At 34.0% G+C, this 23986-nt stretch overlaps 3 protein-coding genes across 3 annotated transcripts; 1 reads left to right on the top strand and 2 right to left on the bottom strand.

Annotated features, from left to right (window-relative positions):
* Positions 1-542: 542 nt before the first annotated feature.
* LOC144547167 (16.9 kDa class I heat shock protein 2-like) lies at positions 543-2452 on the bottom strand. The gene is made up of 2 exons (XM_078295758.1): positions 2444-2452; positions 543-962 (listed from the first exon to the last, which is right to left on the bottom strand). The coding sequence occupies exons 1-2, from the start codon at positions 2450-2452 to the stop codon at positions 543-545; spliced, it is 429 nt and encodes a 142-aa protein (XP_078151884.1).
* On the bottom strand, positions 2317-6595 carry CAX11 (cation exchanger 11). The gene is made up of 4 exons (XM_078296241.1): positions 5995-6595; positions 4537-4904; positions 3778-4138; positions 2317-3241 (listed from the first exon to the last, which is right to left on the bottom strand). Exons 1-4 carry the CDS (start codon positions 6434-6436, stop codon positions 2844-2846), a joined length of 1569 nt encoding a protein of 522 aa, XP_078152367.1. The 5' UTR covers positions 6437-6595; the 3' UTR covers positions 2317-2843.
* Positions 6596-10298: 3703 nt separating this feature from the next.
* Positions 10299-12985, top strand: LOC144547286 (mitochondrial import inner membrane translocase subunit TIM8-like). The gene is made up of 2 exons (XM_078295895.1): positions 10299-10436; positions 12647-12985. The coding sequence occupies exons 1-2, from the start codon at positions 10389-10391 to the stop codon at positions 12833-12835; spliced, it is 237 nt and encodes a 78-aa protein (XP_078152021.1). The 5' UTR covers positions 10299-10388; the 3' UTR covers positions 12836-12985.
* The last annotated feature ends 11001 nt before the right edge of the window (positions 12986-23986 follow it).

The raw sequence follows: 23986 nt of genomic DNA, 5'->3' as shown, positions 1-23986 counted from the left end.
CAGTTTTTATAATTTTATTGATTTTTCTATAAATATCCTTTTTGTCTCAGAAAATCATCGTCGTTCTCTCTCTTTTGTGAATTTGAGTTATAAGAGGTAGGAGAGAGAGATGAGTACTTATTGGATCTAAAACAACAAAAAATAATAATAATAATAATAATAATAATAATAATAATAATAATAATAATAATAATAATAATAATAATAATAAAATAATAATAATAATAAAGTGGAAATAATAATAATGAAGTAAATCGGTTATTTAATAGCCGGTTGAGAAAAAAAAGATAACCAGCTATTAAATTATTTTTTGAGAAAGAAAAGAGTCCGGCTATTAAATGACCGGTTTGAGTATTTTAAAAATACTCAGAAAACAGAAAACGTAGGTATAATTATTAAATTTTAAAAAAATTGAATATTAATAAAAATGTCAGAAATCGAGGACAAATTTCTGCATGTACACGGAAAAATAAAGCTACAAAATAAAACACAGAGAACCAGCCCAAAATAAGGATAAACCAAAAATTAAACATCATGTAACATTAGAACTCAGCCGGAAATGTCAATAGCTTAGGCACAGTAACCGTAAGCACGCCATTTTCCATGGCTGCCTTGACCTGATCGACCTTTGCATTTTCAGGCAGCCTGAAGTGTCTCATGAAGCCACTGCTCCGCTCCACTCGATGCCACTTGTCGTTCTTTTCCTCCTTCTCCCTGCTGCGCTCTCCGCTGATCTTCAGCACCCGGCCTTCCTCCACCTCAACCTTCACCTCCTCCTTCTTGACCCCGGGAAGGTCAGCCTTGAAGACATGTGCCTCCGGAGTCTCCTTCCAGTCAATACGTGCATTGACAAAAGCACCGGTGTCATTTGCGGTGCTGGTTCTGATAGAGCGGAGGCTGTCGAAAGGGAAGCCTTGCAATTGGAAGGGGTCCCAGAGGTCGAGTGATAAACTGATAATGGTCTGCTAATTTTTTTTTATTTTCTAAAAGTGCTCAACAGCTTTCGAGTTTTTTTTCTTTTTAAGATAGAGATTAATATTAAATTTTAATTTCAAATATTAACTTGCGGTTTTATTTCCGTTTTATTGTCTTCAGTTTTGAGTTTTTTAATTAATCATTTTTATTTGTAGTTTCCAAAGAAGATGTTACTCTATTATTTTTCAGATTACAGAGCTCATTGACTTGCCTTTGTTTTTTTTAGAAAGAAAACTTGTTGCTATTGTAACAGATACATATTTTATTTTCGTAATGCTCATATGGGAGTATTTTTTTGTTTCATAAATATCTAGTTTTCAAAAATATTCAAGAGTATGATATTTTTCATTTCTGACATCGGAAAATTTTATTTATTTATATATATATATATATATATAGAGTTAGGCTGGGTGCTATGGATAGCATAGTGGCCTCTATGCTACGGCTCAATATTTGAGTTTTCAAAATCCAAATGGTCGATCCGAACCGTTCATCTTATTCTCCATATTAATATCTGCTTGGAGACCAAATTTTACATTTTTCTGAATTTTTTTACTATTTATTAAGCCACTTTGAAAATCGCTAATCCAACGGTTTTACTGTTTTGTCTACACGACTTTTAAAGAAATCGAACGGCCTAAACTTAAGAGTATGGTACACTTAAGTGTATATTAGCTTTACTCTATATATATATATATATATATATGTGTGTGTGTGTGTGTGTGACGAGGGATCAAGTTACAATAATATTTGAGTTACAACAAGTTACTACAACTATTTTTTATATTTTCAATGTCCAAATCGTCGATCCAAACCGTTCCACATGACCTTCACAATAAAATGTGCTTCCAGATCAAATTTAACTAAGTTTTTGAAATTTTTTTACTATGGGTACAAAATTCAATGGTCTGAATTTGACTAGTTTTTGTACCCATCTTAATAAATAGTAAAAATATTTCAAAAAATGTAAAATTTGTTCTCCAGGCACATTTTATTGTAGAGATCACATATAACGGTTTGGATCGACAATTTGGACTTTGAAAATATAGAAAATGATTGTAGTAACTTGTTGTAACTCAAAAATTATTATATATGTGTGTGTGTGTGTGTGTATGTTAAGGCGTATTTAATTATTTTTCTTTATAATTCAAGAGTAATTAAATGTGATTCTCACTAATTTTATATCTTGATTCAATGCAAATATTGTAGGTATGCAATTTGCTTTATATTGTTAAACGAACATTCAACTACCAAAGAATAAAATAATGACACATTGAAAAAGGAAGAATAAACTTCTTACCAGTCAGATTTAACTATAAATGTCTATACTTCAACAAAAAATTTGCAAGTCAAATTTTATAATTATTTTGGAATAAAAATTACAAGTGTTTTTGTCAGATTATTTACCTGGCATTGGAAAAGGAAGAATAAAACAAAACAATGCAAATGAATTTAAAAAAAAAACTACCGCATACATTCTTGCTAAATCACCATGACGGGCTATCATAGCAAAAATTTACACATATTTACGATTACAATTATTGCTTCAAAATAATAAGACCCATGACACAGACCTCAAGAACAGACCCTATATCCTCTTCAAAAAGCTACGAGAGATCTTATACATTGAAAAGAAAAGAATTAACCAAATAAACCTCTAAGCGGGAATTCGGGGATCCTCCCTGGTACCGTAAAAGGGAATCTTTCAGACTAGTGGATCCGGACTTATCTTTTAAATATGCACATATCTCAAGCACAAATAATACTGCCCCCCTGCGCCATCTCCGAACATGCACCATTTTTTGGTTAATCTGAGCCATAAAGTAGTGAGCCCCACCTTACACATACTTGAGAGGATACGCATTCCTCTAAGCAGTATATCTTGAAATAAACAGGCTTGCCACAGTAAAAACTATATACATCCCAACAAGAGAATAGCCCCAAATTCGAGGCACTCGAAACCGGCTCCACATAATCACTAGCAGTGAAACCATCAAACTCAACAGGAGAAACACAAATGCAAACACAATATTAGTATTGAACTGTAGTTTATAAGCATTGGGATAAACCCTAGCTGACTGTACCACCAGGCCGGTACCTAGACCAACCAGCATGTTGAACATGGGCCCCGCAAAACAGCCAGCTATGGCAACTTTAGGCTGGCCTGCCTTGGCTAGTGCCACATCAGCGACTAGGTCTCCAACTGAATTTCCCCATGCTAAGACGGTTAAGCCAAGTATAGTTGGAGGGAGATCCATAATAGTACCTAATTATAGTAACGAATTTTGAGTTAAAAAAGCAAAAGAAATGAAATTAGAAATGGAATGTGAATATCCTTTTCAATGAGGTTTTAATTTCAAGAGTAACGGGTTGCTCAACGTACTACTGGCATAGGACATCTACCATTCTACTAAAAACACTAACTATATGTACATAGTCCAGTACTCGGATAATACTAGAGCAGTATGAGGATCAAACCTAATAGGAAACGGGGCTTGTACTGTTGTACATTTGGCACTAACCAATAAATACCAGTACAATGACACTACTGACTCCCAACATGCAGTTCAATACTTGCCTGGAATATTATTATTGGGGCCACAATATAACAGCACTGACAAGTTTAGTATTGACTATTCCATGATAGCAAGGAACAACATGAAATCCGATTAAGAGTCAAACCAAAGCACAAATTTGACAGAAAAAGAAAAAAAAAAAGAAATTGGTTTAGCATCCATGCTGTACTTGAACATATAGTGCACTGGACAAAACATATTTACAATGTACAACTCTTAACCATACCTATTGCCACAAGACAATTCAAGAGCTCTCCAGCCACTGTAGAGATCCAAAACACACTCATCACAAATGAAATTATGGTCACAACTACACACTCTTTCTTAATTTCAGACGAATTCCTCTCAAAGAGGTAATGAGATATCCCCATAAAGAAGCTAATTAAAAGGATAATGCACCAGAGGGGGAAACGGGTTTGTGGAAGGAAGAACACAATGCGTGTGTTTAGTGGAATAACAGAGCTTAGAGAGTATACAATGAGAATAGGGCACAAAGCTATGTTTGCTGAGGCATAGAAATTTTTCTGTCCAGATGGTATTGTTAGTTTCAGAATCATGACTGCAGGTAAGTCAAACATCCGTGTCACCTGAAGAAGAAAAGAAAACAAATATTAGAATTACAACATTTCATGTATACAGAATTGACTCCTAAATTGAATTAAAGAAAGGAAGTCTAATGAGTTTTAACAGGTTAACGATATTGATCTTGTCCACTTGTTTTTTAGGCTTCGTACACCTGCCACCTTTCTAATCCTCAATTCTGAGGAGAATTTGAGGCCAAACATGGTCAAGCAAGGCTAATTGAGGTACAATTACCTTACAACAACAACAAACAACCAAGCCTTTAGTCCCAACAAGTTGAGCCACAATTACCTTATTTCGGTATAATTGAGCTGAAATTGTGGCTGGTTGAGGTCAACTTAAATTATCTCAGGTACCATACTAGCTACATTATGGATGAGTCAGGTACATACCATTCACATACCTTGCTGAGAAGCCCACCATTACTGAACTCGTGCTTCCCATCTTGAAAATCTTTCAAGACCTCTTCTCTCTGAACATTCCCCATCTCTAACTCGACCTCTCTCTCTCTCTTCTCCTCCACTGAAAAATAATCCATGTAAAAGACAAACCCAACAAAGAATAGGTAGAACACAACAAACCCAACAGCCTGCCAGAGGTATATCTCAGCACTTAGATACACATAAAACAGTGCTGAGGCAGCAACCAGGTAGAAGAACACATCTCTGATAAATGAGGCTGGTTCAACAGAGAAAGGAGCTGCTTGGATTGCCACAGCACCTACAACGAAGGCAGAAACAAAAGCACCAGCTGAGAGAATTGCTGCTAGGCCTGGTAAAGAAGATGATACAAATTAAATTAGAAACGAGAAAACAAAGGAAAACTAGATACAAAATTACATAAGAGATTTTTGCAACAATCTCCCACGTATTCCAGTCGCTCCAAATAATGGAATTTACATAATTGGAGATATTACAAAATAGTTGTTAGTCTTATTAAACCTTATTATTACCATTGAATTTAAAGAAAAAAAAAATGCTGTGTAGGGGGGTAACTAACAGGAGGGGCCAAATTTAGTACCTTGTTGCAATAATTAAAAAGGTAACGATCTTTCTTGAAAATATAGATATAAGAGCCACTTGTGCAACTTCAAAATTAAAGTGTCAAAAACTGTGTAGGGTTCACTGCCCTACATAATCCTTTCTTTGCATGTTTAATACTAAACTATCTCCTACATGATTTGTGGAGTGCAGCCTTATTAGTGAAACTGAGGGTTGATGGAGGCAGAAAACAGACTTAACCAAATTATAAACTCCCCTGTCTAGATAAAAATAAATAAATAAATACATTTCTTCTTTTACTTGCTGCTTGTTTATACCCGTAACAGTCAAACCCAGTACCAGATCAAAACAATGATTTTTATTTCTTTAATGCTGCCAACTTTTGAAAAAGTTAGGTATTAGTCAAATCACAATCCAATAACCACAATTGGATTTCTACCAAACCGACATAAGAGTAGAACTAGAGTGTTCTTCAGTTCATCAAGTTAACTCAAGTCTAAAACTCATCGAATCGGCTTTAAACGACGAATCCGAACCGTTAAAACCTGCCTACTTTAAGGGTGATGCGTATAGATATAAAAAAAATTTAATTTTGAAACTAATTTTGCATAGAGTCAAGTGGTCAAAATACGTTCAAAAAATGAATGCATTAAAATTAATTTATTAACTTTTTTAATTTTGACCGCTTAACTTTAAACTAAATTAATTCGAATGTTTAAAATTTTCAAGGTAGGCAGGTTTCAAAGGTTTGGATTCATCGTTTGAAACCGATTTAACGGATTTTAGACTTGAGTAAACCAATGGGCTTGATCAACTTAAGAACATAAACTACACAAATGTGAAATGTCTAAAGTGACCACCTGTACGAGGTAGACCGCTACGAAGAGCAGCAGCCGAAGAGAAAGCGTCAGGCGCGCCATTGCCAAGAGCCAGGAGCGTGACACCAGCCATGGAAGGGGACAGCCTAAGCCGATCGACTAATTGTGAGACAGCCGGAGAGAAATGGCGACCAGCGGCCAGCGCGAGAAATCGGAAGTACAGTAACAGCAGTAGCGCGAGAAATGGGAGCGACAGGCGAGGGTTTCCCCCAAATAGGCACGAATGGATGGTGCGGTAGTCGATCGGAATGGAGGGGCATGATCGCGGGGATTGGAGGAGGAAGCGAGCGAGAAAATGAGAGGAGGGTGGGGGTGCGTTGCGAACGGGGTCACCTGGAGGGGAGATGAGGAGAAAGAGGGGATATAAAAAGAGAAGGAAGGAAAGGAGCAAAGGTTTTTGGAGAAGGGAATGGCATGTTGCCATTAACAGAGACGAAAGAGATCGCTATATTGAGCGTACGGGGTATTAATGGAATGGAATGGAATGGAATCGGAGAGGTGGTGAGTGGTTAGGAGGGATTGATGGATGGAGCACTGGCCACTGAGCAGGAAAAAAGAGTGTGAAGGTCCAAAGGACAGAAATTCATTTCACCTGAGATCTGGACCGTCATATTTGTTTGGGAATTGGGCACGACCGCACGAGTGATGAGTATTTAAAGGGGCCGCGTGCATTCTGAATTTTTGATTGGACAGTCCCGAACTCCTTATCAAAACTCAAAATTTGAGTCTCATAAGATCCCAACTCCAAAGAAACCAGATCTCCTGCCCCCTGGGGTGCAGGAAATTTGAGTCCAAACGACCGATCCGAACCGTTAAATGTTTAATCCATATTGAAATGTGCTTGGAAACCAAATTTTACATTTTTTAGAATTTTTTTACTATTTATTAAGCATTTTTGAAAAATGCTGTTTTGCTTTGAACAGTAAAAAACAGTAAAATTTTCTGGACCATCAGATCAGCGACTTTCAAAATTGCTTAATAAATAGTAAAAAATTTCCAAAAAATGTAAAATTTGGTCTCCAAGCACATTTCAATATGGAGAACAAGATGAACGGTTCGGATCAACGTTTTGAACTTAAAAATCACAAAATATGAGCGTGAAGTAAAATAGTCGCTTTACTTCGCAACTCACCGTAGCCCACCTCTCTCTCTCTCTCTCTCTCTCTATATATATATATATATATATAGAGGTAGGCTAATATACAATCGATTGTTCCTGAGGTCCCGTACAACCAAGTCATTTTCCGATTTTTAAAGTCCAAATGATCGATCCAAACCGTTCATCTTGTTCTCCATATTAATATGTGCTTGGAGACCAAATTTTATATTTTTCTGAATTTTTTTACTATTTATTAAGCCACTTTGAAAACCGCTGATCCAACGGTGGCTTAACAAAATAGTAAAATCAGAAGCCACCGTTGGATCAGTGATTTTCAAAGCGGCTAAATAAATAGTAAACAAATTCAGAAAAATGTAAAATTTGGTCTCCAAGTACATATTAATATGGAGAACAAGATGAACGGTTTGGATCGATCATTTGGACTTTAAAAATTAGAAAATGACTTGGTTGTACAGGACCTCAGGAACAATCGATTGTATATTAGCCTACCTATATATATATATATATATATATAAATTCTCATTTTAAAATCCGTATATATATGTCCACATAAAAATCCAGATATGCGGTGGCGTTCTACATACCGCATAGGAACCGCATTTAATAACATTGGATATGGAGTACACTTTCGTGAAATGTCGAAAAATAAAATAAACGTTATAGTTTATAACGTCCAGAATACTGTAGTTTGATGTTATAAATCATAACATCCAATTAATCTGATCATTAATGATCACTAATTAATCAAAATAAATGCATCTGGGCGTTATGGTCCATGAAATATAACGCCCATGAAATCAAGCTACAATTTTTTTTTTTTTTTTGCTATGGTTTGTTGGGGTGAGAATCTGCTGCGATCCTATAGGATCGCAGGGTTCTGCGATTCCAATTTCAACCCTTCATTTATTACAGTGTGGGAATCTTAAAAAAAAATAGTTTTTGTGCACGAATCTCAAAAACTATAAACGGCGGAGATTAGAATCGCAGGAACCCTGGGATCCTGTAGGATCGCAGCAGATTTATTTCCGGTTTGTTGTAACAAAAAAAAGAGAAAAAAAGCAAAAGAAAAACACTGTAGCTGGACTTCGTAGACCATAACATCTAGCTACGGTGTTTTTTGTTAATTAGATATCATTAGTGATACGAGTAACTCCGGGAAAGTAGATCAAATGTTCAAAGAGGGTTTTGGATTTGGCTCGTCCTGCTTAGATCACAGGCTGAGATGAAACTAGATCTCGGGGTTAATTGAGATCTTGTAGATATCGAACTTTGACATATATGATATCTCTTAGCGTATGCTTGAATTGCTTGAGTGTTGAATTGCTAGTGTCGACCTCTTTTTCTGTTGAAGGATTTTATATAATCTGACCATCTTCTTATAAACGACGTCATGCCAGACAGTTTAGAGGAGATCGTGGGATCATGGAAACCGACTTATGAGCGGTTATGTCACCTTAAGGCAGCATGTGGTTGAGCTGAGTCTAATAAACTTTTCATAGACTTGGCCCATATGTTTCAAGGCTTTACGAGGCCTTGTGAGCTCATAATTCGGATTGGATCATAGACTTTTTATTACAAGACAACTGAGTTTATGAAGCTTCTGTTTTGTTTTGTTTTATTTTAATTTTTGGATATTGATGCAAGCTTCAGCAGACTTAATGTAACCTTTGTTCTTAATGGGAAAGCAAAAAAAAATTGGTGCTTTTGGCAATTTTTGTTGGAAAAGTATTTTTTCTAAATGCAATATAATTACATTAATTCGTTTGAGTTGCATCCTTGTGAGTTCGTATCTTCCGGGCTGGGGTACTGGAAGGGTATAAGCTACAGAGTGACAAGCACAATGATCCGGAGCAGTGTTTGTAAATAACAGTATGCGGTCGTTGGATAGATAGGGTACCGCCAAGCAATTAATCAAGAATAATTGGAAATAATCGGCCATAATTGGAAATAATCGGCCGGAAAAATCCATAACAGTTTGGTCACCGCCAACAACTAATCGGCCTAAACAGACGTTTTTTACAACACTTATCCGGACTATGTGAATTGATACACATGTAGATCGTTATGAAGCATGCTGTTTTATGATTTATAATAAATGATCTAGATTTTACCCTCTCCATTGGAGTATTTCACTCATTCACTGGAACTGGATGTTAAGAACATACCTGCATGAGGATATAACTAAATTTCTCTATTTTTATATCCTATTTGACAGATGTGCTCATACAACAAGCAACCTATCCTCTGCTTCAAAAGAAGCAAATCATGATAATCATCTCTCATTGTTCTTACTCTTAAAGTCTCCAGCATATTTGTCAAACTTTAGATATTGTATATATGATAAAAGAGGAGGGTTCAATGCCTCATCTTTTTCATACCTCATCATACCTTATATTTTATATTTTCGTTTTCAAAGTTCAAATTGTTGATCCGAACCGTTCAAGATAATATTTATACTAAAATATGCATGGAGATAAAATTTTATATTTTTTGGAATTCTTTTACTATTTTTTAAGGTAGGTGCAAAATCGCTATTTTTCAACTTTTAAAAAAATAGTGATTTTCTATCCATCTTAAAAAATAGTAAAAAAATTTTGAAGATTATAAAATTTTATCTCTAACTATATTTTAGTATATATATCATGTTGAATGGTTCGAATCGATAATTTAAATTTTGAAAATGAAAATATAAAATATAAAGTATGATGAGGTATGATAAAGATGAGACATTGAAACCTTGATAAATATAAAGTGGGGTCGCATCTTTTGAAGAAGAAAAAAAAAAAAACGCTACGCATGAGACTGACCAAAACTATACTCCATTCGTAAAAGTCGGCTTAAGGCCTGTATAAAGCGGGCTCGATTTGTCTCGCATATGAAGCCCATTAAAAACCTACTACAACAACTTTCTCTTCTCACAAGTCACAAAATAGAGATAGGAGTAGCTCCCATAGGCATTGGATCTACTTTTAGGTTTAATTGGCTCTAAGATCTGTGCGTACGATTAGCATTAAATCTGTGCGCACGGAAATTGATAAAAGTTCATACGGATTTTAATAAGAGTACACGATTCTTAATGCAATTGGATGGCCAGATCACCCATCGAACCAAACTAGGTCCAATGGGCATCGGACCTACTCTGAAGTGCACAAAATAACTTCAATAACCCCGTAAAAAGGAGAAAGAGCAAGCTGTGAATACAGAGTACAGACGTACCAAATTTCCTTGGGAAAAACAGTTCCAATCAAATTTAGAAATGGATTCGTCGTCGGTCGACAACGCTAGGCTTCAATCTCTTCTGGAGGTAAGTAAATTTCTCTCCTTTTCGTCTTGATTTTGTGTTGAATTTTGTTTAGTGTAATAAAGTATACGAAGTACTTCATTAGATAGCCAAGGTTTTTTTAGACCCAAATGCTATTTACGTGATTTTATTTAGATATTGTTCTAAAGCTTTGGATTTCAAGTTTAGGTTTAGGGTTTGTTATTTCTTTTCCTTCATGTGGAAGTCCTTTACTTTAATGGTAACCTCTCATATTACTGGAGTTAGGATTTTGAGAGGCTTATAGATTTTGTTCAGAGTCGATGAAATTTGAAAGCAATATTGATTGTAGGTCTCCAATTTGTTCAAGACTGATCAGTTTAAATGAAATTACTCTGTATTTTGTAAGAGATACTAATTAACTATATATATTTTTGCATATTATCTGCCAAAATTTTGTTATTTTTCTATGTTATATTATACCAATTACCACTTGTCAGTCTCATTATCATTAGACACTGAAACATTTGCATGTGCAACATTCTAGTGGTGTTTATGTTAGATGCCCCCAAAACCCCCTAGAAACATTTGGGACATATTAATTGAGTTCTTTGATATTATGTTTTTGAAAAGGTGACATCTGTCTTTGGTTCTTTAGATTTTAAATGTGCTTTATATGTGCTTTCACGGAGGCTTCTGTCTGCTGAATTGGAAATATGACCAATTAACTCCCAAAAATAACTACCTAAAAATGAGGCGTTACTTCTGACCTCCATGTACCAGCCTAAAATGCAAGCTTTTGTTATTAGCTTTTCTCACAGAACCTCAGTTGAAGTGGTTTCTTTGTGAAATTTTCCGAAATGGAATATTTCTGGAAACATTTTGGATACTCTTCTTTGTATAGATAGTCCCTGTGAAAAATATTGGTCTTGCTGGGAGTTAGGTATTTCATCTTTTAAAAAAAAAAAAATCAAGCACTTCATAGTCAGGCCAAGCTGCTCGTGTTAGATTGACAATCTCTATTTTATTTTTTTGGCATATCCCATGCACTTACGGCCTTTATTGAAATGAAACCCAAAATTTCAGAATTTTGCAGTTAATAGCAAGTCTTGCTTTTGTTAAGTCGACCCAAAATGGCTAAATTGCCTGTGTTTTTTGCTTTAATAGGGATGGGCAAAAACGTCCTTTTTTAATTGGAATGCCTTATAACTCACTTTACTCCAACCCTAATTTGTTGTTGCAATATATGTACAATGTTAGGTTCTTTAGAAATATTGTCTTTTATTGGCAAAATATGATAAATATGGAGTGTTAGTTCATATGAAATATTTTGTGATTTGAATGTAAATCTGTGTCAACTCAAGTAGCCTTGCTGCTTATCCACTGTTGACCTTAAGCAGGTCGAGTGAACAACTAAAATTACTGTCTAAAAGGAAAACCCTAGTGATTGATAATACACTGAAGAGATGGGGTTATTACATAAAATCCCTGTAGACCTACTAATATCATGCTGAGTGACTAAAAGTTATTTGAATTTGCTCTACTTCAATTCATCCCTATTCTCTTCAAATTCGCAATTACTAGATGAAAGGAAGTCTAGCATATGACTTTGACACCTTGTTTGGATGGAGAGTAGAGGAAGGGATGGGAGGTGAAGAATAGAAGGGAATGGAATGGAATAGAAAGGAAGATTAACATATTTGATATCTTTGTGTTTGGATGATTAATGAGTGAAAATAAAACTTTCTTTCCCGTCTTATTTCTTGTTTGGTTAATTAAAATTTAAAAAGTTAATGAAAAATTCGGTAGGTGCTGTAGCTTTGTGACAAAATAATTTGAATGAAAATTATATAAGTAAGATATAAGGTTAGACACTTGTGTCATTTTTTTTGAAAATATTTACAACAATTTTTATTCCATCCATTACACCCCAAATCGGAAGGGAAATTGATTCTATTGATTACAATGATGCAAGGTTAAACCTTTTCCCTCCTGTACCATTCACCTCCAACATAATTTTGTCAACCAAACACGATTTGAGGGAAACTTTTCTTTTCTTTCCATTACATCCCTTCATCTACTCTCCATCCAAACCAGGTGTGAATAAAGTAGAGCAGTAGTAATTATGATATATACAATGTCTCAGATGCACATATGAGATATTCGAAGGGGATATGGGTGCAGAAGGTAAAAACATTATCTTGTAGGGTTATGTATGAAAATATTCCTAATGTTGTAATGGTGGTGGTTTGCAGGAAGAAAAGAAGAAGGCGATGGCTAATGAGATGGTGGCAAAACTGACCTATGTGTGCTGGGACAAATGCATAACTGGAAGCATTGGCAAGAGCTTTAGTAGCAGTGAAGGGGCGTGCCTCTCTAACTGTGCCAAGCGCTTTGTGGAGGTCAAGATGATCACTGTTCAGCGTTTGTTCAATCCTCAGTAATTTTTTGTTTACCAGAAGAAGTAATGAGTTTTACTGATTGATAAGGATTTATCTGATAGTGTAAGATAGCTGTGAGTTCTGTGGTGCCATCTTTTATATGTTAAAATTATAATTTATTTCTGTTAAAGGTTCATAATGAGGCTCTTGAAAGTGTTCACCTTTATTGGATTCGATATGAGTGAGGCTACTGTACTATGCATAGCACACATTGATGCATACTACAGCTCCATCTCTATGTTTTTAAAGTTTAAATGGTCAATCGGAACCGCTCAACATGATGTCTATATGAACATGTAGTTTGTGACTAAATTTATATTATTTAGAAAATATTTACCATTTTTTTAGATAGGTAGAAAATTACAACTTTTGTATGGTTTAGAATCTTTAGATTAAGTGATTTTCTACCTATCTAAAAAAATAATAATTATTTTTTTCTGTAAAATGGAAACTTTGGTCACCAAGTACATATGAAATCATATAGCAACCATGTTGAGCGGATTGAATCGAATATTTGGATTTCAAAAATAAAAATATGAAGCTATAGTACCAATTGGTGTGCCCTATACGTAGTACTGTAGCCTCACTTGATCCGATTTCCGATGTATGAAATAGTAAATTGTCCCAATCAGAAAGAATCCAACCCATGCCTAAAATGGGATGGGATGTAAATTTAAATTTGCATTCTCTTTTCCTACAATCGGGATTTCGTTTTCTTGTCCCTAATTTTTGGATGACGCTTTGATGCAAACGTTGTGCCACGGTCCACCATAAAGGTTCGTTGTCCATCTTTTTGTTTTTGTTTACTCTAATATCTAATATTAATTATAGAGGCGGAACTTGATAAATGCTTATTTTAACAATTTTGATGATATATTTAAAAATAATAATAATAAATTAAAAATTGATTAGTAATGTTATTGCACATATATAATCTAACAATTGAATTTTATGTAATTTAATTATTGTTTGATGACGCATTAAAGATAATTAATATTGGATTGTTGCAGTTTGAAGTTGAACTCAGTTGATGTACGGAACGGTAAAATATACATCAAATTTTAGAGTAGAACTATCGTGTTATTAAGTGCAAGTTTATTTTTTAACTTAATTTTAAATCTATTGAATTGATTTTAAATGACGAATTCAAATCGTTGAAACCGATCTACTTTATGATATGTGTACATGCGAAATTTTTTAATTTTAGAATTAATTTAATGTAAAATCAAGCGGTCAAAATTAGAATATTTATAAATTAAATTTAATGTATTTTTTTTACATTTTATTAATATTTCACTCTATACAAAATAAATTCAAAAATTTAAAATTTTTGTATGTACGTCTCACTCGTGCAGTAGCTTGGTTTTAATGGTTTGAATTTATCAATGAAGTCAATTTAATATATTTTAGAGTCTGAAATTTTTATAAATACCCAAAAAAAATATAAAATTATGGAATCTATCCACTGTTTGAATGAAATTTGAAAAATACCCAATCCGGTTATCCAATAACCGGATTTGTGACAAATTTCCGGTCAATAGATTCCCAGACTCAAAACAATATAAATGCTTCAGCAAAATAGAAAATATTGTGATCCTTCTCAAAATAGATACAACTTTTTATAAATTAAATGTCCTAGGAGGATCACAATATTTTCTAGATTACATAGAAGTGACTTTTGAACCGGGATCAATAACTCAGAATCTAAGCATTTTTATTTTTTTCCAATAACACATAAAGAAATATATTAATTTTTCTTACAGCCGCAAAAAATCCGGCCTGAAAAATATTGATCCGGGTTATTTGTTGCAGTCTTTCTAATAAATCAAATTATATTGTATTCCATCTATTTTTAAAGAAATATATTCAACATTTCTAATATTTCAATACAGAAAATAAAAAAATAAAAAAATTTATGTTTTAAAAAAAAATACAACTTTCCGGTGAATGGTTAACCGGATATATTGTTTTGAGTCTAGGAATCTATTGACCGGAAATTTGTCACAAATCCGGTTATTGGATAACCGGATTGGGTATTTTTCGAATTTCATTCAAACAATGGGTAAATTCCATAATTTTATATTTTTTTTTGGGTATTTATAAAAATTTCGGTTTTAGAGTTAAAGTTCACAAGAAATTTGGTAAACTTAAAAACACTCTAGTTCTACTCCAAATTTATTATGTTGTGCAGACTTCAAATGTGAAATTGTGAATATATAAATCATGTCTTATATTTAGGGCTGCAAATGAATCAAACCAAATCAAACTTACTTCAGTTTGAGTTTGAGTTTGCGTTCGAATAAGATTCAAACCGAACATGTTTGATTTGTTTTAGAACGAACTTCTCCAATTTGAGTTTGAGTTTGAATAAGATTCGAATGAATTAATTGTATTTTTTTTAATCGTCTTGGAGTCAATCAAATCATGAACTACGGATTTTTTTTGGCATCACTGTAGTTTATGCATTAGTTTTTTTCACGCGGAACAAAATTCACGCGGTTTTCTTTTACCTTTTACCTTTTATGAGTAAGGGTGTTCATTGGGTCCGGTTTAATCGGTTTTGAACCGAACCGAATTAGTTTGGACCAAACGGTTCAGTTTTTTAGGTTTAATGGTTCAGTTCAGTTTGATTTTTAAAACCGAATTATAACTTCTGTTTGGTTCAGTTTGGAAATTTTCAAAACCAAAATAACCAAACGGACTGAACTTTTATATATTATGAATTTGGTCTGAACCGCTCCGGTTTATTTCTTAATACCTCAATTTATTTTTTAATCAATTGCTTTAAATACTTCGTTTATTTCTTAATACCCCGGTTTATTTCTTAATATACTTCAATTTATTAGAAATCAATTGCTTTAAATAAAAAAATTAATATATTTCGGTTTGAATTGATCAAACCGAACAAATCGAAATAAAACTTTGGTTCAGTTTGGTTCGGTTCTATTTTTGAAATTGAAATATAAATTCTATTTGCCTAATTAAATTCAGTTTTGACCGAACTGAACCGAACCGGTGAACACCCCTATTCATGAGTCACACTGATGAATTATGAGTCAACCCAAAATTCACTTACCTTTTAGGCTTTTACGCTGCTGGATTGATTAAAATCACGGCATAGATCCATTGTTAATTTGTTACGTTGCTGAAGCATTTTACTATTATAAGTTACTATTATAGTGACATTGAGCTTTGATATAAGTTTGGTACCTGCATTATTAAAAATTGATGGTTGAAGTCACTAGTTGTATTATTTGAAATTCGAATCTAAATAGTTCACGAACTAATTTCGAACGAACTATACCCAGTTTGAGTTTGAATAAGATTCTAATCAAATTGATTTGATTTGTTTCAAAACGGATTAATTTCGAATCGAATTAATTACGATTTTTTTTCTAAATTAGACTCAAATTGAATCACAAACTATGAACTTTTTGTGCAACCCTACTTATATTGATGGATTTTGAAAAGTTTATTTTATTTTGAAGGTTGTTAAAATAAAATATTGTCATGTGATGCTCCTCTTAATAATACAGCAAAATAAAAAGAGTACTTGAAGTTTGAACAGAAGTACACACGAGATTTTGCCGATACGCTTTTAATGATAGTTAGCTGTGACTGGAAGTACTTGGACCAAAAGTCGTAGCATGTGCACGCCAGCTTGCAACTTGCAAGGAATAACTGGTAAGCAACAATATTAATAAAAAAAATAAAAATAAAACGTTTCCAGCTAGAGGTGAAAACGGAGCGGATAGTAGTAATAAAATTAGAGAAATAAAGATACAAATTCATATTAGATATTAGATCGGATATTTATTAAGAATAAAAATAAAATTTATAATATTTATCTAATTGTAATGGTAAATAAAATAATTTGTTTATAATATATATTAAACTATATGGTATATACCTACTATTTGAATATAGATAATGGAAACATAAAATCATATATATATATATATATATATATATATATATCCATATCCATACATATATTCAAATATCGAATATCCACGTCTAATTTTTCAAATGCATATTGAATATTATCCAAACCGTTTTCACCTCTATTTTCAGATTAAAAATATAACTAATTATTTCAAATTATGAGATAAGCATGGAATAAGAAATTAAAATAAGAACTTAGAGAAGGCAACTACAGATTTTTTTTTTTTTTTTTTAGTTAAGAAATTATTGACCATTCCGAAATACTCAACTAATTTTATCATAAATAATTGTACAAATCAACTTGATCTAGTTTATCAATGAAATTGTTAGTTGACATTTAAAACCACTAATTTTAAACAAAAAATTTAATGTATATTTGACAATTTGATATAGTATGAAATGAATTCTATAATTTACAAAGTTTTACGTAGATACCCTCCTTGTGAAAATGACCAAGATTAATTTTAGAGTTTGAAAAGCGAAGTAACACCTTATTTTATAAATTAGCTAACTTTGAGGGATGAAAGATAAAGGGGGCGTGTTTAACAATCTCTGAAGTCTGACCACAAATCTTTAGACTAATGATTTGCATGTGGGATAGATCTGCACAATTAAGATTTAAGAGTGTTAAACCCCAAAAAAGGTAGTTGATTAATTGTTTTAGAAAATAATGGTGATATTTGTAACAGCACCGACACAAACTTGATGCCTAATTAAGGTGGGTTTGGTTCCGACTTCCGAGCAGGACCATTTCAAATTTCAAAATTTCCTTTTCCAGCCAGATAAGATTGCAATATTCTTTGTATGGTTGTTTTAAGTTTAAGCATCATGCTATAACTATAACTATAACTATAACTATAACTATAACTATTTAATATTTCTTTGAATTGAAGCATGTGCAAGCACAATTAAATTAAAGTCGGTAGCCTCTATATATCAGTGTGCGTGGAATGTCATTAAATTTGGGATCGATCATCGATGTCTTAAATATGTAAAAGTTTGGTATCAAAATTTTCATTAATTATGTCACATTTCAATACTTATACTAGATAATCTACATTCTATTAACCCAATATTAAATTATTAATTATCCCCGTATCAAATGCTCAACCTTAGTTATTGGAATTAGTTCATCTTAATATGGCAGAAAAAGCAAATAATAATTCTTTTAATTAATATGTCAATCAGGAATATTAAAAGAAAATGTCGAAAAAGAATTAAAATAAATTTGGCATAGAAATATGTCTATATTTCTGATCACATGCGACTAAATAATATTGTGTGTTTTTGACAAATAATTGTCATAGTAATTTACTGGGAGGATACTGGAGCAACAGATCAAAATAAAATAATTTCCGGAAAAAAAAAAGGGTGCAAACTCAGCATAATTTAATAATGTATATAAAATATAGTAATTCATTTTTCTCATCTCTCCTAATAATGTATATAAAAATAAAAAAAATAAAAAAACTGAATCGTTTCTTTGTTTAAAGAAACAACAACAAAAGGACAAGAAATCTATTTTTATGTTGTGAATTGTGACATGCAGTGCATAGGCCACTAAAAACCTTCATTTGTCCTAAAATATCTGGTTTAACATCCCAAATATCCGTGCACAAATTTCCCAGTACAAACCATTTATTGGAATTGGGTCCATTTCCCGTTAACAAATCAATTCCACGGTCCCTACCCAATAAAATTCCGACAAATTACAATAAAAATGAATGAAAACACGCCAAATCCCGATTTTTTTTTTTTAATTACCACCCAAAAATTGAGAATTAAACTACAACTACTCAATTCTCTAGATTTCAAAACATACCACCCACGCTCTCTCAGGCCGTGCACCAAACATGGCTGGTGCGTCAGCTGAAAAAGCACACCAATTTGGTACTCTAGCTGGGGGTGCACACTAGCTTGTATGTTCTATGTTAGCGAAAATTTAACTATTCTTTTATTCACCAAGAAGGCAGACTTGCGAATTTTTTTCATCTCAGTCCTTTATTTTTTTAGAATTAATTAATAGTTTTTTAATTTTAATGTAAATTTATTAATTGTTATGTTTGCCATTTAATTCAACCAACTATGATTGGAATTGCTTGTTATTTTGGTGGTGAAGTATTACAAGAGCAAAATGGTGCTTACTACATTACCCAAAACTAGAAAATGTTCAATATGAGATAGGGTTTAGATTTTAGAGGTATAATTAGGGAATTGTACCAACAACTTGGGATTGACTCGAACTATTATGAACTAATAATGTCTGCAAGAATTAATATTGGCTAAGACAACCAAACATGTCCAAATGACCATGAATATGACCTCAAGTTTGAAGTTTAGAGTTATAAGTGATAGCCAACCCTAGACAGAACCCTAAATTGAATACCAGACAGAACACCAAACCTTTGTTACAATTGACTCAGGGTCAGGTCCTTGAGCAATGTGATGGGTCATACTCGGGCCTTACCTTTAGCAAGTCTTATTCGATCCCTATCTGTGGACATCCTCCACCTCTAGTCGAATCCTTCTAACCTGGAACGATCTGAAACCCTGGAACCGCTTTATTATACTGACAATATAGGAGAGTATCCCGAAGAACGGGAGGTAGAGGAAAATTGGGATGCTAGTGACGGCGGTGGGGCATCTGATCACAGCGATGAGGAATTTGGTCATCCTATGCTTGGTATCTGGAAATTTCTGATACCGGGTCATGGAGAAAGACACCCGTTCGAGCAATTTCAAGACACATCAAGGTTTGAAGAGGCTGACAGATCTTTTTTTTGTCGATTCTGAGGTTTGTTAGTTAATTTAATTTTTATTTTATTTTTAAATTTGTTTGCTATTACCAACAATTAATATCCGCTAAATTATACCAGGTTGGACAAAGAGACAAATTGTCTGAGGGGATAACATATGACAACAAGGGTCAAATAAAAGATACAATTCACCACTGGCACATAAAGAAAAATATCGAGATCAAATAAACACACAACAACACATGAAGGATGAGGTATAAGTGTAAGAGTGACCGGTGCAAGTGGAGGTTGGTTGGGAGGGCCACAAGCTTTGATAATTCTTGGGCCATTATGAAGAATGAGGGAAATCACACATGCCGCGCTGAGGCATCCAGGTTAAATCATGTGCAATTGACGTCTGCTATGGTCGCTAACTGGAAACAAATGCTGATATTAGTATCAGAGCTATGAGAGACTTGGTTGATGAAAATTACGAGGGCATTGTCTCAAAGTACAACAAATTATGGCAAGGTAGAGGGTTAGTGATTGCTCGGGCATTAGGTAGTTGGGAGGGATCTTATGGGTTAATTGTTCCTTTTTTGAAAGCAATTAAAAGGGCAAATTCAAAAACCTAATATAAAATAGTTTCAAAGCCAACTCATAAGGATGTGTATCAGTATTTCATGAGGGTAGCACAGGCGTACATGCCATGTATAGAAGAAGTAGATCACCTTAGATCCGTCATCAGCATCGATGCTTGCTTCTTATCAGGTAGATACATGAGTAAGTTGTTAATTGTAACCGGATATGATGCAGAAAACCAATTAATTATGCTAGCATTTGAACTGGTAGAGTGCGAGGAATCTGAGAATTTGGGGTAGTTCATGAAGTAGGTGTGGGACTTTGTAATTGGTCCAAATAGATCCATGCGTGTGGTACCTGACCGGCATAATGTTAGTTTGTAATAATCTAGAAGTCAATAATACGATAAATTATCATAAAGCTTTGTTCATGAATTGAATGTTTATTTATATATCATTTTGTTGCCTTGAGTATTATTGAATTTATGGATCATTTCGAGTTCATGACTGAAATTGTGAAACTCCATAATATAGATGATATATACTCTTAAAAGGTCACTGACCAAGGTAATTAGCAGGAACACTAATTACCGCGATAAGGTTAGTATGTAGATTAAAAGATGGTTAAGTTTTACAAACCACCTGACACGAGATGTCATTTTAATCACATAGATACATGTTCTAGGAACATGGTATTTGACAGACCCCGAATGAAACATTAAATAGAATTGTGTTCGTGTCATTTATGTTTTCATTCAGTGTCAGGTTCTACAGTATGAGGTATTTATCGTTCCCACTGAGAAATATGTATGTGTGATTGTTATCTAACGTTGTCCGTAAAAAGCAGTCATAACGGTAGTTTTTCCATATGTATAGCTTAGCTGAGGAAGTGATAGTTTACCAAGAATACTATTTGTCCCTCGTATTTTATACGAGCTATAGCATCACTGGGCCCCTTGATAGAGTAAGATTATCTGCTAGCGGTATAATTACAAGAGTAATTATATTTGATAATCTGCTCAAGATCAAGAAAAGATTCAGTTAGCAAGGATGACACACATCTACCTTGAAACTAATCTGATAGCTATGAGACAGAAGAACAGACACAAGTAAATAGTTTACTGGATCGTGATATTGTACAGTACAGCATCATCTGTGTAATTGGATGGTCATGATGTATACTGCCAGATACCGCTCATGATTATAGAAGTTAAAACAGTTTTAACTCTATTTACCAACATAACACAGATCCTATTGGGTCACACCATATAGGAGTTAATCGGAGAATCTTATTGTGATTGATTATAAATTGGTTATGATCAATAGTAAGATGGTTATAATTAATTATACGTGTTATAATTAAATTATAAATGTTATGTAAAAATAACAAGCAAAAACATTGGTTAATTTATAAACGTGTGTGACACGTTGTATAAAAGTTAACCGGTTAATTTATAAATGTGCAGGACACGTTGTATAAATTACCGAAACAACAACCGCAAGAAATATAATTGTTCAGAATAATTATACGAATATTATTTGTATTCGGGCCGAGGGCATTCGGGTCTTTTCAGATTCGTCCTTATCCGCATGACACGTCATCGATCCTATCCAGATGACACGTCATCATTCCTATCCACATGACACCTCACCCCCCTAGGTGGCATGCCTTGTCATAGGGGTATTTTGGTTTTTGTACATCATTTTAGAGGCTATAAATAGAGGGGTGCATGGAGAGAATAAAATACTAATTCATTCGTATCGTTTCGTGTCGAAACGAATCGGTATTTTCTCTCTTTCTCGGTTTCTCTCCCAAATAGTGTTTCGATTGAGAAAAGAAAGTTATACGTAGTTGACGTATAATCTTGCGGGTTGTTGTGAAGTATATTTACGGGATTGATAAATAGTGTTTTCCCGAATTTCGTGGTATGTCAGTTTTGCTTATTTGTGAAACTGAGTAGCTGAAAATTCGTGTTTATGAGTTTTCGTCTTTTTCTCTGTGAATAGTATTTTTGCAGAATTCTGCGGTTTATAGTATTTCTGGCAAAAGAAATAAACCGCTCTCCGGTTAGTCCTGGTGGATAACCGATAGAGGCATCAAACGTCTGATGCTCCGAGGAGAATCATTCCCGTGATGTAGCTCTACTCGCTCGGTCTGCATTCCAATTGTGATTTGGAAACAAGGTATAAATATGTTATATTAATCTATTTAATTGGTAAGTAGATTAAAGTTTTAGAAATCAATCATGGAGTAGATATGTAAAAATGATTAAATTGGGTTTTGATGCCAAAGGAATACTGAAGGTGGACTGCCTTGGAAAGTTTCCTGACATACCTCGTTTAATCCCGAGCTTAAGTTGGCCGTAGAAATTTTTGTTCTACGGTCATTCCGCAGCTTAAGCCTAAACAGGTTTTTGGTTACCCCGAAACCCAACACATAACGGTATAAAAAAGGTGTTCATACAAGACGATATGGGTTGGTCCGAGGAGGACAGGGAGTGTGCTCACCGCTACTGCTCTCAATATGTGTTTGAGAATTTTGGAAAGAATACTCAAGATAAAATTGCTTAACTCCCTGCTATTACTCTCAACATGTGTTTGAGAATTTTGGAAAGCATACTCATGATAAAATCGCTTCAAAATTCTTCAAGATCTTGGTTAAAAAGAAGAAAACAAGAAGATTACAAGAAGGCATTGATGCAATCGAAATGCAAAATCCTGATTGATTGACATACTTGGATGCATGTGACAAGTATAATGAAAATGACAAGGGAGAACCATCTAAGCCGTGGAAGGTATACTAAGCTAAGGATAACGGGGCTCATTGAGAAATCATGACTAGTGATAATGCTAAAACATATAATGAAAATCACTACTTTTTAGTACGAAAAATGGCAGAAATGCGTATGCAAAGTATCAATTTTCTTGAATTATTTATCGCAAATGTGTTTTTAGGCTATTCTGGCAGGTTTTGGAAAAAGTTGCGAATTTAGGCCGAAAACAGAGCAAAAATGTCATATTTAGGTCGATTATGAAGAAAGCGTCTAAATAGGGCAACACATGGAGTATACAAACACCTCACACGAAGTGCACAACATGCAACATGGCAAAATTCACTGAAATTCGACTAAGTACAGTGCCCTACGATCCCTGATATGTCGCATGCGGCATAAATGCCTATGCTGCAAGGGCACATGGATTCAATCCGTGGACTGTCTAGTTTGGATTAAATCTTAGCCGTTGGACAGCAAGCTTCTAGAAGGACGCATTTCCAGATGTGGCAAGCCTTGCCTCGCCTTGAAGCCTAAGTTTAACACTCCAAATATAGCATTTTATGCTATATTTGGCACCCATGATCTCCATGTTCTCCATGACTCCTCACCCTTAGGCTATACTTTATAAAACCCTCTTGTAATAGGAATTAGTGTGCATGTTTTAGTTGTGTAAGTCCATAGTTTAGAGCAGAATATTGCGTGAAATATTTGGAGTCGTGGAGAAGAAGAGGCACTCGAAGTCCAAGGCAGAAGAAGAAGAAGTCTTCTAAGGAAGAGGTGTTCTAGGTTTTAGGTTATGTCTTTCTTTTATTGCTTCTTTTATTTTGTCATGACTTTGAGTAGCTAAGCTCCTCATCTCTAAGGATGGATGTAATGAATTATAATTGCTCTTTACTATATTTTTTTTTATGTCTATTTGAGATTTCGTTATACTCAGAATGCTATTGAAATATGTCCTTGCATACATAGTTCTGTCTTCAGATGGTCCAGTGTCCTCCACATACTAATAGGTGTTATAAGTCGTTGTACCTCGGTGTGAGAGGGGCTACATGTAAGTACTATAAACACTTCGGCTAACAAGGCCTGGCCGCGGTTCAAAGGCTAGGGTTCGGACCCAGT

This window comes from Carex rostrata, chromosome 31 (assembly GCF_964058835.1).
Source record: "Carex rostrata chromosome 31, lpCarRost1.2, whole genome shotgun sequence".
NCBI classification, from domain to species: domain Eukaryota; kingdom Viridiplantae; phylum Streptophyta; class Magnoliopsida; order Poales; family Cyperaceae; genus Carex; species Carex rostrata.
The sequence above is the reverse complement of the archived record's forward strand: the minus strand, read 5'-3'. Positions and strand labels throughout refer to the sequence as shown.